This window comes from Vitis vinifera, chromosome 7 (genome assembly GCF_030704535.1).
Source record: "Vitis vinifera cultivar Pinot Noir 40024 chromosome 7, ASM3070453v1".
Taxonomy (NCBI): Eukaryota; Viridiplantae; Streptophyta; class Magnoliopsida; order Vitales; family Vitaceae; genus Vitis; species Vitis vinifera.
Window position 1 is genome coordinate 2664213 of NC_081811.1, and position 15788 is coordinate 2680000.

General features: G+C 29.0%; 1 protein-coding gene across 1 annotated transcript; it reads right to left on the reverse strand.

The window, feature by feature from the left end:
- Positions 1 to 3092: 3092 nt before the first annotated feature.
- On the reverse strand, positions 3093 to 4877 carry LOC100251223 (probable indole-3-pyruvate monooxygenase YUCCA10). Its single transcript, XM_002269727.5, has 4 exons — positions 4149 to 4877; positions 3833 to 4066; positions 3603 to 3725; positions 3093 to 3336 (listed from the first exon to the last, which is right to left on the reverse strand). The coding sequence occupies exons 1-4, from the start codon at positions 4758 to 4760 to the stop codon at positions 3172 to 3174; spliced, it is 1134 nt and encodes a 377-aa protein (XP_002269763.1). The 5' UTR covers positions 4761 to 4877; the 3' UTR covers positions 3093 to 3171.
- Between the last annotated feature and the right edge of the window lie 10911 nt (positions 4878 to 15788).

The window sequence follows — 15788 nt, forward strand, 5'->3', positions numbered from 1 at the left end:
AAGTGGGACATGAACCGAATACGGGGTCCATATATATATATATTTTGGCGAAAATAATTATTAAATATATCCTTAATTTTTTAATAATAAAAATAATATTACAAAAAGTAAAATTAAAAAGGAAATCAGAAAAGTGTAGACACCCTCCTCGTCATCCGAACCCAACTGGTGGTGCTCATTTCTCCTCTAAAGTCTCAATCCACGACACAAAAGCCACGTGTCAACACTTATAGGAAGGGCCACGACAGCTCTCACCAAACCTTACTTGTAGGTGCACACCAATGACCAACTGAAAACGACCTCAAGTCCACTACCCTCCATTCACGGCCAAGAACACCAGGTCCACCACCATCGCCATTTCCCACATTCGTCAGGAAAGTGGTAACCCACAGCCGCTGAAGACAAAAATGGTGCGGTCCCAAAGTTTAGTTGCAATATCCCTCGGCGAACCCAACGATGGGGTTTCGCATGGACTTGTCACAATTAATTGAGCCTTGTACGCCTTGACAATCTCATTTGATTCGGTCTTCGACGATAAGTTTTGAAATTTTTTTTATTTATAAAAATTATGAAAAAATAAATAGAAGCATTGAAACGTTACAAACGGACATAATACTTTTTTTTATTGAAGAGATTTTCTATCTTTTATGGTTCGAGAAAATGCCACGATAGAAAATGTATAGTTTTTTTTTATTATTATTTATCATTCAATTAATGAATAAATTTTTTAAATTTAATATTAAAATAAATATTATGTTTATAAATAAATTAAATATAGACTGAAATAAATTTCTTTTAATTTTAAATTTTACCTTATTTATTAAGAATATCAACATAAGAAAAGACTCAATAAACTAAAATTAATATTTGCTTTATGCCTAATATTTATTTAATTGTTTTGAATGATAAATAACCCGAGATAATATACATTTTTGAAAAATTGAATTTGATTTCACATCTTTTTTTAGATCTCCAATACTTCTTATTCATATAAACACCATATATTAAATCAAATATTTAAATCATATTTATCATGTATTACACCATAAATTTAATCATAATGTCAAGGGTTGCGGCAAAAGCATCATTGGTGATGTCATTGAAGAGGAAAAAAAATTTCAAGCCACCACAAAAACTTGGAGATGTCATTGTAGACAAGAAAAACTTGGGCACCACTCACGACTGCCAACAAAACCCTAGCCACCACTAGAGATGTCCTTATAAATAAGAAATCTAAGAAGGGAAATAAAAAAAGGAAAAAGGATTTTGTGTGGGAATTTATTTTTGAAACTTATCCGGTTAGTATTTCGTTTCAAGAAATCGACAAAATCAAATGATCCAAGCTGAGTCAATGTTAAATTATAACTTGGTTGTCGAAAATGCTTTGGACATGTCTTAAAGGATACCACTCAATCAAAGCATATTGGAGTTAGTTAATACTTTGAACTTTGATAGTCAATAATATTTCCCTTATAGTAATTGGACAAATAAAACGACAACTAAATATTGAGCATGATTGAAAGGTTGAAATATAGCTCTTGTGGTATAATTTCAACCATCAAAAGTTACATACGTCAACTAATCTCCTACTTTCATAATCATAAGGGTCTTATAATTGTATGTTTTATTGTGGTTCCGACAAAGGGTATCATATATCAAATCATTTCATATGGTCCTCGAGTTTAAGACAGTTAAGTGATGTTTGTTTTTTTACTTAATTCTAAATACAACATTTATGCTTAATAGTGTTAAATATTAGGTTGTTTGTTTTTATTGTATTTTATTTCTATTAAGTAGTAAAAAGTATAGAAAAATTAATATGTTATTTTTTTTATTTAAAAAAAGCTACATATTTTGGTTTTTTCTATTTAATAAAAAGTTTATAATAAGTCATAAAGAAGTAGAAAAACAAACAACTTAAATTCTGAAAACAAATTGTTTTCAGCAAAAAGCCAAAAAAAACAAATACTACCTTAGTGATGATTAAAATTTTATCACAATTATAGTGTCATGTAATTGCACACTTCGTTTAACCACGACCATAAATTATTATTATTTTTTTAATGATCATTTAATTGAGAATCATAATACCACATTCACATATCCCGTTAAAACTTTATTGATATTTCAAATATAATTCAATCGTGACTATAAAACTTAAAAAAAGAAAAAGAAAAAAGAGAAAAACATTTGTCCTAGGAGTAGTCCTTGTTGGGTTGTGATCCAAGAAGCCCAATTATCACTTTGCAAGCCCATGCAAGTTAAAAGGAAGGCCCAAGTATCCATGGAAAAGAAATGCTGGCCCTTCAAAGGCTAAGTTAGGGCATCTATGAAAAATGAACAAAATCTCATACATTCGTTGGCATAGTAAAGATGTGTGCATTGATTTAGAGTCTAGACTCACCTGTCAAGAAAATGCATGAAAAAAAATAAACAATTTATAATGAATTAAAACTCAAGATTATTAAATTTACCCGAGAAAATAAGTCTACAGTAAAACTTAGCTTGGTAATTTGTGTTGATGGATTGTATAAGTGTTGTGTTAAAATTTGTGTATAAAAGAGAACATATGCAATTAAATCAAATATGAAAGTAATTTTAAAATTGAACTAATTGAATAATTACATTCATTAAATAAAATAAAAATTTATAAGTGTAAATGAAAAATTATATATAATTAAATTAAATGAGATAGAAAATGTAAATATATATGTGAATATGGAAGTTTGTATAAAATAGTATTAAATAAAATTTAATATTAAACTAATTATTGACTAAATAAATTAAATATAATTTAAATATTAAATTATATGTACCACTTAAATTATAACTATAATGATAAAGCTTTTAAATATTAGTTTTTAAAAAAGGAAAATCAAATTGAAGTGCTTTTAAATATTTTACTTGGGCCCAGTTGGACTATGGGCCGGTCCGTAGTTGGCTCAGTTATCTATCCTTCATTTCAGTAATCCGGCCCAATTTTGAGCCCGCTAACTGCTATCCATTCCAGATGTGGAATCAGCTGATTAACCTTATTTTATGTCACAATTATTCTTATGACGAAAAGCTATACAAATGAATTATAGAAGAAATGAAACAACTTCCGACCAAAATAAATTATTCTCCAAAAAAGGGAGAGTTTTATTCAGAAGTGAATACACTTTGGAAGCATCACAGCTGTGTCTTGATATCATTAGCTATGTTCTGGGCATCCAGGGCCGATCCATACAGGCCTCTTCTTGCCAGTCCAGCACAGTACAAACCATTCTTTCCCTTCCAGTGATTAGGAAAACTTGGCTTTGGAAGTCCATCCTCGTTCAAAAGATAATCATCTCCCTATCAAAACAATGAAGGTCTTAGACTTAGAGTCGAATCATCGGGTCGGGTCGGGTTAGGTTTGGGTTTCCATAATCGACCCGGTCAACCTAAATTAAGAAACACTCAATCTTTTTTCATTCTAATATAAAGTACTTTGTCCAAGTTTAAATTTTTATTTATTTGGATTTGGGTCAAATTAGGATAAATTCCATATAAAACAACGGTTAATTCCATCAATCTAAACTGAAGAATTAAATGGAGGAGGATTGTCTTAATGAATTTACCTTAAGCCATTTGCTTGTGGATCTCTTAAATCCAGTAGCAAAGACAATAGCATCAAATGGATGTGATTTGCCACCCTCAAATACAACCTCATCACCTCTGATGCCTATCAGCTTCGGCAAAACCTGTCCGAAATTAAGGAATATAAGATCAAGAATATTGCTAGAAAATACTTGGTTGCTTTTATATGATTCAAAATTTTTGGACCTCTGTCTCTCTCTCTCTCTCTCACCTGAATCTCGCCGGACTTGATCTTGCCGAACGTGCCAGTGTTGACAACAGGGTACTTTCCATACTTGACTTTCAAAAAGAAGGGACCCTCTTCAGGCCTGGTTATGCCATACTTGTTGAGATCTCCATAGACGAGCTTGCTGAGAATCACCATCAATGAGTCCACCATGTTGTATGGGATATATTTCAACAACGCCAGCCCCAGGTTTACCATTTCCCTTGAGAGCATATGAAGCTGCATACACCCAACATACAGTTTAGTACCAACCATGGAGGAAAAAAAGAGACAGATCTAGATAAAAAACATGTAGAATTACCGGGCTTCGAACAACAATCGAGGTCTTGGCACCACAATTTGATAGATCCAGTGCAATCTCCATGCCAGAATTCCCAGACCCAACAACCAGAACCTTCATGTCGGCAAACTCTTTTCCATTTTTGTATTGGGTCGAGTGAATAACCTTTCCGATGAAAGTACTGAGCCCATCAATGTCCGGTACAAACGCATCGCTCGTTTCGCCGCTGGCCACCACCAAGAACAGCCCGGAGTACTCCTCAAGCTCACCGGATTCTCCATTTCTCACCCCAACATTCCATTTTCCCCTGGATTCATCAAAGCTCCCGGACTCCACCGATCTCCTGTACATAGGACGAATGTTGAAGTGGTCGGCATAGTCGTCCAAGTACTGAACGAACTGCTGCCTGGACGGATACTTGGGCCAATCTGCCGGCATCTCCATGTGCGGGAGCGTGCAATACTGCTTCGGCAAGTGAAGATGAAGCCTGTCGTACGCTTTTTTCTTCCACAAAGACGCACAGCAGTCTTCCCTTTCGAGGATAAGATACGGTATCGATAGTTGGCATAGGCACCCCGCCATGGCTAACCCAGATGGGCCGGCTCCTACAATAATCACAGCTGCTTCCGGCATTCTCTTCCAGTACAAGTATCTTGATGACAAAGACTAATGGAAGAAACAACCAAGAATGTGAAAAGGAGGAGAGTTGAAGCGGAGGTATTTATAAGGGTTTTGTGGACAATATCATAAAGGAATAGTCATAAACTGCTGGATATGTTCCTTGACGTGTAAACTAGAGCAATTAATACTATAAAATGTGAAATGAGAAAAAGGGTTGGTTGAATTTTCTAAAAGAAGAAGTGGAAGGGTCCTCAACTTTTTGTAGTAGTTGATCTAGAATTCTTATGACCCTGATGTTGAAATGCATGGTTTGCAAATGCTAGGGTTAATAGTTATGATTGTATGTGGGGAAGGTGAATACTCAATCAAGGGAACATCATTATTGACTCTCTTTTTATCTGCAAAGCAACCATACTTGGTTTCATATTATAAAGATTTTGTCAAGTGACTTTTGGTTGGTCCCCTAGTTAAAGAGTGGCATGACACATGATAAATCATTTTAGAGAAGGGCTTATCAGAATGGGAGGATTACCCTCATGTTTATTGTTGTTTACTGCACCCCTCAATTGCCATTTGTGAAAAAGAGCGTTGAATATTTAATACTCTTCATTTGTTATTGACCACCACCTGACCACGAATTAATTCTATTTTTCTATGAATTAGTGTCTATTAGAGAAATATTTAATAAATGATTCTCTTAAAAACACTTCTAAGTAAAAACATTAATAAACATGCTTTTATTTTGTTTTATTTTATAAAAATATGGATAAAATGATATTTAATTATACCTCACCAATGAAGTTTTGTTGGATAACTTGAAAATGAAGTGAAGAGAAAAATTCTAAGGCATCCAATTCATATCCACCCAAATTTGGATATGGGCAATTAAAAGTATATTAAAAAAAAATTGAACAAATATATAGAATTAGAGTATACGTAAATAAGGTGGACAAAAAATGGAATCATAGTACAAATAATGAAATAAATGAAAATTTTGAACAAATCGGTAAAATTAGAGTATAAGTAGTAAATAATGTAAAAAAATAAAATGAAATCATGGTACAAGTGAGTGAAAATTTTGAATGAATAAGTAAAATTAGAGTATAAGTAGTAAATGAGGTAGAAAAAACAAAATTATCGTACAAATAAATGGAAATTTTGAACAAATACAATAAGAATAAAAGTAGCAAATAAGGTGAAAACGTATTTTCTTTTTGAAGAAATTTTCGAAAAGCTATTTATCATGAAAATTTTTCAAATTAGAAAGTTGTTTCGCATTTTAAAATGGAAAACAAAATTGTTTTAAGTTTTGAATTTGCATAGAGGTAGTTAGCTCAAATTACATTAAAATATGATAAGAATATTTCCTAAATATGAGCATTAGATTATTTCTAAAGGGGTTATTTGGAGGGAGTGGTAAAAATAATCACGAAATTAGAAATTTGACTCCTCAATGAATTTTTCAAGGCATGATCATTTTTTTACTATTTGTCCTTTTGATTTTCTTCCAAAAGTATGCCAATTTCATTTCATATTTTCATCATTGTATCCAACTTTCTCTCTATAACCCACTTTAATTTCTTTCCCGTAAAGTGCTAGCATACTTCTATTTCCAAGTCAATCTCTTTTTGTTGCCACCATCTTTGTCATGAAAGACCCACCATAGTCTTGTCTCTAAGTTGGTAGTTCTCTCCCCACCACGTTAATCTTTCTATTTCTTTTTCAAGTTATGATGCCCTATGAAGACCCGACTCTGTCACAATTTCTCCTAACAAACTCTGGTGGACTTGACCCTTAAGGTCTTTCTCTTGTGTTTTAACATGGTACGAAACTTTACTTGCAAAGAAATATAGATAAAAGAGGGGATATAATATTTACAAAGTTTTTCTTCCGTTTAATATATTATTCATTTATATTAAATTCTGCTTAAGTTGCATCTAAAAAAAGAAGTAAAAATTTTAATATGAATATTTACTTGGATTGTGTCGGAGATAAGCTTATTTTAGATGACGTAATTGAGATTAAGATTTCAATTAGAATGCTTAACTCAATTATACTAAGATTAAGTTCAATTTAAAAATAACTTAAATGAGATGAAATTATCAATAAAAATGTCGGTTAAATTTTATTTTTAAACTTTAATTGGAACTGAGTTCTTAATCAAAATATTCACTTGAACTTAATTATAGCTGATTAGGTTTTCGTTCCAAATGTTTCAAATCTATCTATTCTCTAATTGATATAAAATGTTGAGATTGAACCTATTAAGTGAATTCAACTTGCTAGGTCATAAAAACATTCATATATATAAATAGAAAAGAAGGTCACAATTTTACTTAATCGGAAGGCACATATTTTCAAAGATTTTATATTAATCAACACCTACTTTCTTCTTTTATGTCTTCAACAAATTGCCTTGTGCTCCTTAATAGATCACTTTAGCTTTGTAGAAAGATGAACGGGCTAATGCACCATTATACCCTTCCATTGAAAGGACTTTTAAGAAGATTTCTTAAAAGATTTTGAGAGTTTGAATATTAGGGCAAAGTAATGGCAATATACTCGATTACGCGCATTATCATTCTAAGTCTTAAACTTGGTAATTTATGGTATAACCCTAATAGATCTAGTTAAAGCAACTTTAGAAAGAGTTCTTTTATCAAAAGACAATTGTCGAATCTTAAGAAATCATTTTATTTATAAAAAAAAAATCCCTAATCTTCCAACTGGCTAAAGAGGGATGTTAGAACCATGCCCAAGCATTTGAATGCTACACAGGGGGTTGTTCCTCCTTTTTCCTCAAATTTTTGCTTCATTTCTAATTCTTTTTACTTTTAACTTATCATTACTTTACTTTATATTTCCAAACACATTTACCTCATCCAAACTCAATTGTTGAGTGTTTTTGAAATCAATCAAAATCATTAACGTCCAAGAAAGTAAGCTTAATCAAACTAGTGTATAATAGGAATAAACCTATCAACCTAATCTAAAACACTATTATCTATAACTATTTATAAGAAATATATATGTGTAAAGGAACAAAAAACATCAATTTCACCATTCAAAATTAATAACTTAGAATTTTTATTAAGTAGTTTAAATTTATGGTATCATAGTTCCACTTCAATTTAAGGTTTAATTATAATTTCTTCTAATACGACTCAAATTTCATTTTGAATGAGTAAAATGATTTGCGATGCACAAACTGAGAAAATTGAGGGAATCCGATCAAAGTATATGCTTCATAGGTAGAACATTTCCTAAACTTGTTTCTTTTAACTTCAACACCCTTTTGTAGATCAAATAATGTTATTTTTTAACAAATTATTTTCTATAGATACCTTTTGAAGTCTTCTAAACCATCAATAAGTTGAACCTAGTGTAAATGCATCAGAAGGGAAAAAAAAATCCCTTACCTAGTAAAACATGTTCAAGAAAGCATAAAATTGTCAACTTCACTATACTTGGTTGGAAATTGATTTCTCTTCTAACTTTGCCTCCTTTATTCTCTTTATCATTTTTTGAATTACATTGATATAATAACATATGATAAACAATTTGAGAAAAAGATTTCATATTTGTCATACCTTAGAAGTAGCCAAAGCAAAATATTTTAAACATTTCTAATCACATTCCAACCAAATTCTTGATCTTGGTATTCTCAATGGCAACAATATGATTGTAAGTAACTTTGGAAGGAAAATGACCTTTTTATTTGTATATTCTATACAAAAATTATTAAAAAAAAATTGGTAGTATACAAGAACACATATACTATGCTTTCCCATTAGGAAAAATATATTAACAATTAATAAACTTAAATACATATGACACTACCGTAAAACCTTTACAAACACATACACAACAAAGACAACAAAACATATGCAACAACCTTCTATGTAAATAAAGATACGAGGCAATCTCGTCTTCTTATTATCAAAGAAATGGGTGATGCAAAAGTTATGTCTTTAATAAGTAATATGACTAATATAGAAGAAACAATAAGTTAAACAAAATTTTGCAGAAATGATAAGCAATGAATGTGACGTAATAATAACATACATTATAGATTATGTAAATGATTGAGTCTGCTTAAAAATTGTTTTTCTTTGTTCTTAGAAATAAAAAATGGTTTTTTAGACTCAAAAACACTTTTGATAACTTATTCTAAAAATAAGGTAATTTTTGGTAACACATTTTAATTATTTTAAGTTATTTTTATTTGTTTTCTAAAAACTGTTTAAAAAAATAATTATATAAAATGAAAAGTAATTAAAAATAAAACATTACAGATAAAAATTGTTTTTAAAAATATTTGAAAACATACAAAATAAGTTGAGAATATTTCAAATTATCAAATAAGCCTTTATTATAAAAAATATTGTAAAACTATTTATAAAAACTGTTTTAAAAAATTATTTTTGAAATTTCTCATTCATGTCATGGTTCGAAGATTCAACTCCGCATGTAGCACAAAGTAAATTAAAGCTATTATTTTGGCCACTTGATAAGAAGGTGAGCCATCTTCAAAGGAGGTTCTCCCCCACTATGTATTAAATGTAACCGAACATGCTCAGTTCTCCCCCACTATATATTAATGTAAATGAATATGCTCAATACCATTGGCAAATATCAATGGGTCGTCATTATATGAATTAGGTCTTGTTTAACAACTGTTTTCAAGAACAATTTTATGTTTTTTAGAATAAAAAAAATTAAAAAATATGTTTAACAATCAGAAATTGTTTTCTATTTTCTAATAAAATAGAATGTTATCAGATAACTTCTTATAATTGTTTTCAGTTGTTTTTTTATAACTGGTTTAAAGAATATATAATGATTAAAAATAAAGTTATATACATAAAATTTATTTTCAAAACATATTTAAAAATATTAAAAACAAGTTAAAAATAATTTTAGATTTCTAAACAAACTTTTGTTATATAAAACATTATAGAACAGTTTTCAAAAACTGTTCTAAAAAACAAGGCCTTAATATTTTAACAAATAGATAACTACAAAAAGTGAATTAAGGCCCACTAAGGCCATGTTTGGATCCATTCTAAGAAAATAAAATTTTGGACAAATTTACCTAATTTTGGTAGTTCCTATAACATGTATAACTTTACTTAGAATCAAATCATCAAAACAAATTAATAATAGGTAAAAAAAACAAAAACAAAAACTCATCTATAATACTTTCTTTGGAAGATACTAAATAGATAGCACCAATCAAGTAGTTTGCTTATTTTTATTTTTTTTATTCCAATTCATTCAATATCTTAAGATTTGAATTACACATCGAGATGACCCACCTTCATTTAGAACTGTTGGGTGGTGGTGGCGGCTATGAGATTAGATTGGTAGGTGGAAAAATATCTGATCGGATTAAGGTTGGTTGCAGTGTGACCGATACCAGAGAGATTCATGGTTGGAATTCAACAGAGACTCATGGCTAAAAGTCAACATTGAAATCCTCAGAATTCTGGGATTTGTACCTTTGTTTTTAGGTTCCCATTTGGTGGGGCCATGACTCTCAAATCTCCACACTCCTCCTCGGCTATCGATTGAGGTTAAAAGACACGAAAAGGGGATGAAAAAGCTGAAAGAAGACTTGGAAAATGTGGAAGGAGTAGATAAGGCTTACATAACTTCAATGCTAAGAAAGTAGCGCGTCAATGTAAAGTTCTAACTTTTATTCTTATCCTAGATAGTTTTATTTTTATTTTTATTTTTTTTTCTTTTTAATTTCTATCATCTCATTTAAATATTAATTAATATTCAATAAGGGTGACCCATTGCACTTGCCTATCCTACCAAGTAACTTCTAATATAAAATTTATTTTTAAATAATTTTTTTCAGTGTTTTTTCATCATTTTATTTAAAAATTAATTAACTTCCTATGGAAAGTCTGATTTTTCAAACTTTAAAGTGCAAAGTTTTTGTATACAACAATTTCTAATATAAAATTCATAAAATTTCAATTAGTTGTAATAATTTTTTTATAATTTTAAAAAGAGAGTGAAGGGGTGTTTGGTAAAATTTAAAATTTATTATTTAATAACTTAAATTGACTTTATGTTAAATTATAATTAAGTTATTAATTTAAAACTTATTACTTAATTTAAATATTAAGGTTGTTTGATAAAATTGTATTAAAATTTATTTTAAATTATCAAATAATTTATTTATTTTCATAAATTATAATTAAGATAAATGAGATCGAGTAATGAGGGAGGTCATAGCAATAAATAATGATAAAAAAATATAAAATAAATATATGGATTTAATAATAAGTTAATTGTTTGTATTTGTTACTTAAAGTTTTTTTTTTTTTTTTTTACTTTTAGTTATACAATTAAGTCATTTTATTAAATGTACTTAATTTATTTAATGATTTAAATTAAATTATTAAGTCATTTTAAGTAGTTATTAAGTTGGTTTACTAAACATCTATTTAAAAGGTGGATGAAAATTTTAACTTTTGTAAAATGTAGAAAAAAAGAAAGTTATTTCTTTTATGTTGAAAAATGTATTTTTAAAATAGTTTTATTTAAAAAATATATTTTTTAGATTTTTTAAAAGGTCCACTGAAGAGACCAATTCTTTAGAGTTGAATGATATGTAACCTAGGACAGGGCGGTCTCCTAACTCCTGACTGTATTAGGGCTGGCCTGGCCTGTAGTATAATGAGGGTGCACCCCATGTGAAAACATGTCCCTTGTGCAGCCCCATGAAAAAACTAATCAACTACACTAGCTTACAAATGAAGAAAACACCAAACAAGGCATTATTTATTTTTCTGCTTTTAGTCACAAAATAAATAATTTGTTCACAATTATTTCTGGCTTTTTTTTAATCCTTTTCAATTGTTAAAATTGCTGTCTATTTTAAAATAACAATAATAAAAAATTATATTCTAACATGTCCCTTTTAGAATCATGTTATATAATATTTTATTTATAGAAAGAATATTAAAAATATATTTAAAATGAGATGTAGATAAAAATAAATTATAGAATAAATGATATCAAAATATTATTTTTTGATGTAAAAAATATCCTTTTATTTAAATAAATAAAAAAAATCTAAGTCTCAATCACGTGCAATTATAATATGATATGAGATCAAATAGACAAAGACGGGATTGAATGAGTCAAATAGGCAAATCTAGAATTAGGGTTAAACTATACCAAGGGCTCTTACGGTTTAAAAATATATTTACGGGTATTTTCCATAATTATTGGCAATCAAAAAAATATTAATAGCATTTGATATCAATGATTATCTAAAAGAATAAAATAAAAGCCCAAGTCAACCACACTTTTTACACAAAAAAAAAAAAAAAAAAAAACAAGGAAAAAGAATATGATTTGAATTTGAACATCATTTTACTTGTGTTTCAACTAAAATTGAGTGCTATATACATGAAAAATAGTTAAGCAAAAGCAACCAAGCGTGACTTTGAAGACAATACATCCCTCATCAAAACCCTAAAAAGACTAGGAGATTAAAATACCCTCTTTATATTTATTTATTTATTTTTTTAATTTAATACTTTTTGGGTAATATAAGAAGTAATATCCATCTGGTTAACTTGTTGTTTCATGTATAAAAATCAAATCAATTTTTTCTTGAGTGCAAGTCCCTTTCCTTTGGTTGTGTAGACTTTTCTTCATTAAAATTTCAAAATCAATGACAGCTCCTTTCCAATCAAAAGGAAAATATCTATAAAATTATGTTTGGCTGGAGAGAATTTGAAGGATCCTCTTCATGTTCATGAATCATAATAAACAACACCCATTTTTTTAATTTAATTATTAGCATGATGTGCACTGATACCTAAAAAATTGTCCCAAGGTTTTGACCCACTCAACATGTCAAAAAAATATTGCAATGTGTTATTAACTTCCAATTTTTAAACTTGAGACTCGAGAGTTGAACGTTAATAATAAAAGCCATAATTTTTAAAATATTATGTTTATATTATAAAATTTTTATTAAATATAATTTTTAAAAATAAATAAAAAATAGAACTTCTAGAGGAGCTGACTTTTACTTTTAGCTTTTTTTTAAGCCATTTTTTCGTGTATAAAATTAAATAAATAAATATAAAATAGCTTTTAATTTTTTAGAAGCCGATTCAAATTGAATAAGATAAGAATATTTTAAAATTGTCAAACTTTAGACCGTATCACCTTAGCTTTCTTTTGAATTTCAAAATAAGGATTAAAATATTAATGTAACTTAAAGGAAGTTTTAGAAGCAATCAGAACAATTATTAGTAAATAAAATAATTTAAAATTTATTAATAATAATATTAACATATTTTGGAAAGAATAATTTTATTGTCGTTGTCATTAGTTTTGACCTTTTGAGATGACTTCTTCGAGCCATTCACAAGCAGCAACCTGCGCGCTCAACTACTACATTTTTTATTCCTTCTACGGTTGTACCCACCATTGAAAAAATAAAAAATTCTTTTTCATTTTCAAATAAGTCATACCCTTTTAATTTTCCACTTGGATCTTACTCTATTGCGTCGATTCTCGTGGTGCATATGCTACTAATTAACTAATATTTTAACGGATTGAAATTGTAAAATAATGACTTATAATATTGTTTAAGAATTTTTGGGGTATGGCGATAGTGACCAAGTGAACTGATCCGATCCTCATCCAATAAAATGAGAAATGGGGAAATAATTTATAAGAGTCAAAAACTCTCTTTCTATGAAAAGTCAGAAAGAATATCGCTTTGTAAGAATGTTTTCTCTTTTAAATTTCACCAGTTTTTTCTTCATGAATAAATGTTAAGATATTTGTGTTGTAAAAACATAGTGGTTCTCAATCTTTTTTAGTTTCATTCATGATTTGAGACATAAAATTTCACTGATTCTAAATTGAGTTTAAAAATAAAATTTAATTTTATAAAACTACAAATATTGTACTATAGTGCAAAATTGTTTAAAGTATTATCCATATTTTCAATAATTGATTAAACCGCTTTACAAAATACAATTTAAAACATTTCAAAATTAATCTACAAAATAAAATAAATTTTTCTTTTTGAAAAGCTCTTAAACTTTTAAGTTAAATAATTGTTAAGAACAAAAGATTGTTTTTTACGAAGATTTTCCATACATGCCTGATATTTTTTTCAAACTATTTTCATAAATAGATTAATATGTCATCATTTTTTGTAAAAATTAAAGGATATTTTTGCATTAGACCTCCGGAAAGATCGCATATGAGAGCGTTCCGTGGTTTGGGCCGCCAATCAGTGACATTTAATAGGCCGAATGGGCCTAGCATGATTGGGCTTCCAACTTTACATGCCGCCGACACACTCTCAGACTTGAGGCCGAGCCCAAAATTGTGGTGCATTTTGAACTGGATTGACCCACTAGCGAGGACCAATCTCATTGGGTCTTCATTCAAAAATGACAACGCCCATTGGGTCTTGTAATCGTCGCGGCTTCCACGTGACGGGAAAACCTTATCCCATGGTGGGCCAGACCTGCCTGAGACGGTTCTATTCGGCCGGCCCAGATAACTGTTAAATTGACTGGGAAGGTAAAAAGCAAAAATCGGAACGGACAAATGAGGAGAAGCTACGTGGAAATAACTGCACGAAGGACCAAACAAAAGAGTGAGTTGTGAAATTGTAGTTTTTGACAGACAGGTTATGTTACTAACTTACTAGTAGGAGGCAGTTCCTTTCCGAAGAAAGGTGACATTAGTCTCTCCTGCTCAATCATTGGAAAGATGGATAATGGATAAAAGAACTCTTCAGGTTAGTGACTCAGACTAACTCAAGGTTCTTGAATGAGGGCATGTTTGGAAGTTCCAAACAACAAAAATGGTTTTTTGATTGAAAAACACATTCGACCAAAACAATTATTAAAAATTATTAACAGCCCTTCAAACAGTGATTCTGAGGAGCGTTTTTAATATTTTTAATATTTAAAAATTTTATAATTCAAGTATTAAAAATATTAAAAATATTTTCGAACTTTAAATAAATTAAAAGAAATATATTTTTTTATATTTAGGTTATTAAAAAAAATTATTTTAAAAAAATAATAAAAAAGTGTTTTTAAAAAACTTTTTTTCTTAGAATTGTTTTAAAAATGGTTTATCAAATAAATTCTTAATTTTTCAAAATATTTGGTTTTAGACGTGGATTTAAAAAATAATAATGGAAAATTTTAAATAATTTGATACATGATACTGTTTTGATTTTATTATTTTTTATAAATAATTTTTTTTTTTAGATTTGATTATTATCTCAAAAATTAAATAAAATAATGAAAATATTAATTCTCACTTAAATTTAATAATTATAAGAATAAAAAAATTATTAATTATCATATAAAATTTATCTTATTATAACCATAACTTATCCAAGCCATATTTGATCGATTGAAATTTTGAATAAATATTTTAATTAAATTATAAACTTAGTAAATTGGGGATAACTTAAATAAGATTTAACTCAATATGATTACGTTAAGGATTTAATAATTTATATAGTGTTTGGATTGATTTATTTAATCGAATTTCGGACATAATATGAATCAAAATAATTTTATATTTTTAAATCCATCATTATTTGTATCGTGTTTGAATTGATCTATTTAACACATTATGCGAATCAACCACCGACATGAATTGGAACTCTAACAATGGAGTTTCATATGCAGGTCCAGCAACACACGTTCACGGGAAGGAACAGAGAGAGGACTTTTCTCAATAGTACAGTAATTTAAAAAAATTATGCTTAAATTACTGTACTGGAAGAAGTTATTACAAATATAGGGTAGTTTTTGCCACATAGGAGAGAGGAGAGAGGAAAGAGGAGAGAGGAGAGAGGGTGAGAGAAGAGAGGAAAGAGGAGAGAGGAGAGAGGAGAGAGGAGATAGGAGAGAGGAGAGAGGAGAGAGGGTGAACTGTTAAAAAAAAGCGAACTCGTCTCTTGAAGAGACGAGTTCCATGAAAAAAATATATATATAATTTTAAAATTATTCAAGGAAA

What these genes read in the sequence shown, in the direction of transcription:
- LOC100251223 (XM_002269727.5), bottom strand. Translation starts at nt 4,760, where the DNA reads ATGCCGGAAGCAGCTGTGATTATTGTAGGAGCCGGCCCATCTGGGTTA. An exon ending in TCAAGTCCGGCGAGATTCAG is followed by an intron (nt 3,726 to 3,832) that starts GTGAGAGAGAGA and finishes AATTTCGGACAG; the next exon opens with GTTTTGCCGAAGCTGATAGG. An exon ending in CCACAAGCAAATGGCTTAAG is followed by an intron (nt 3,337 to 3,602) that starts GTAAATTCATTA and finishes TTGTTTTGATAG; the next exon opens with GGAGATGATTATCTTTTGAA.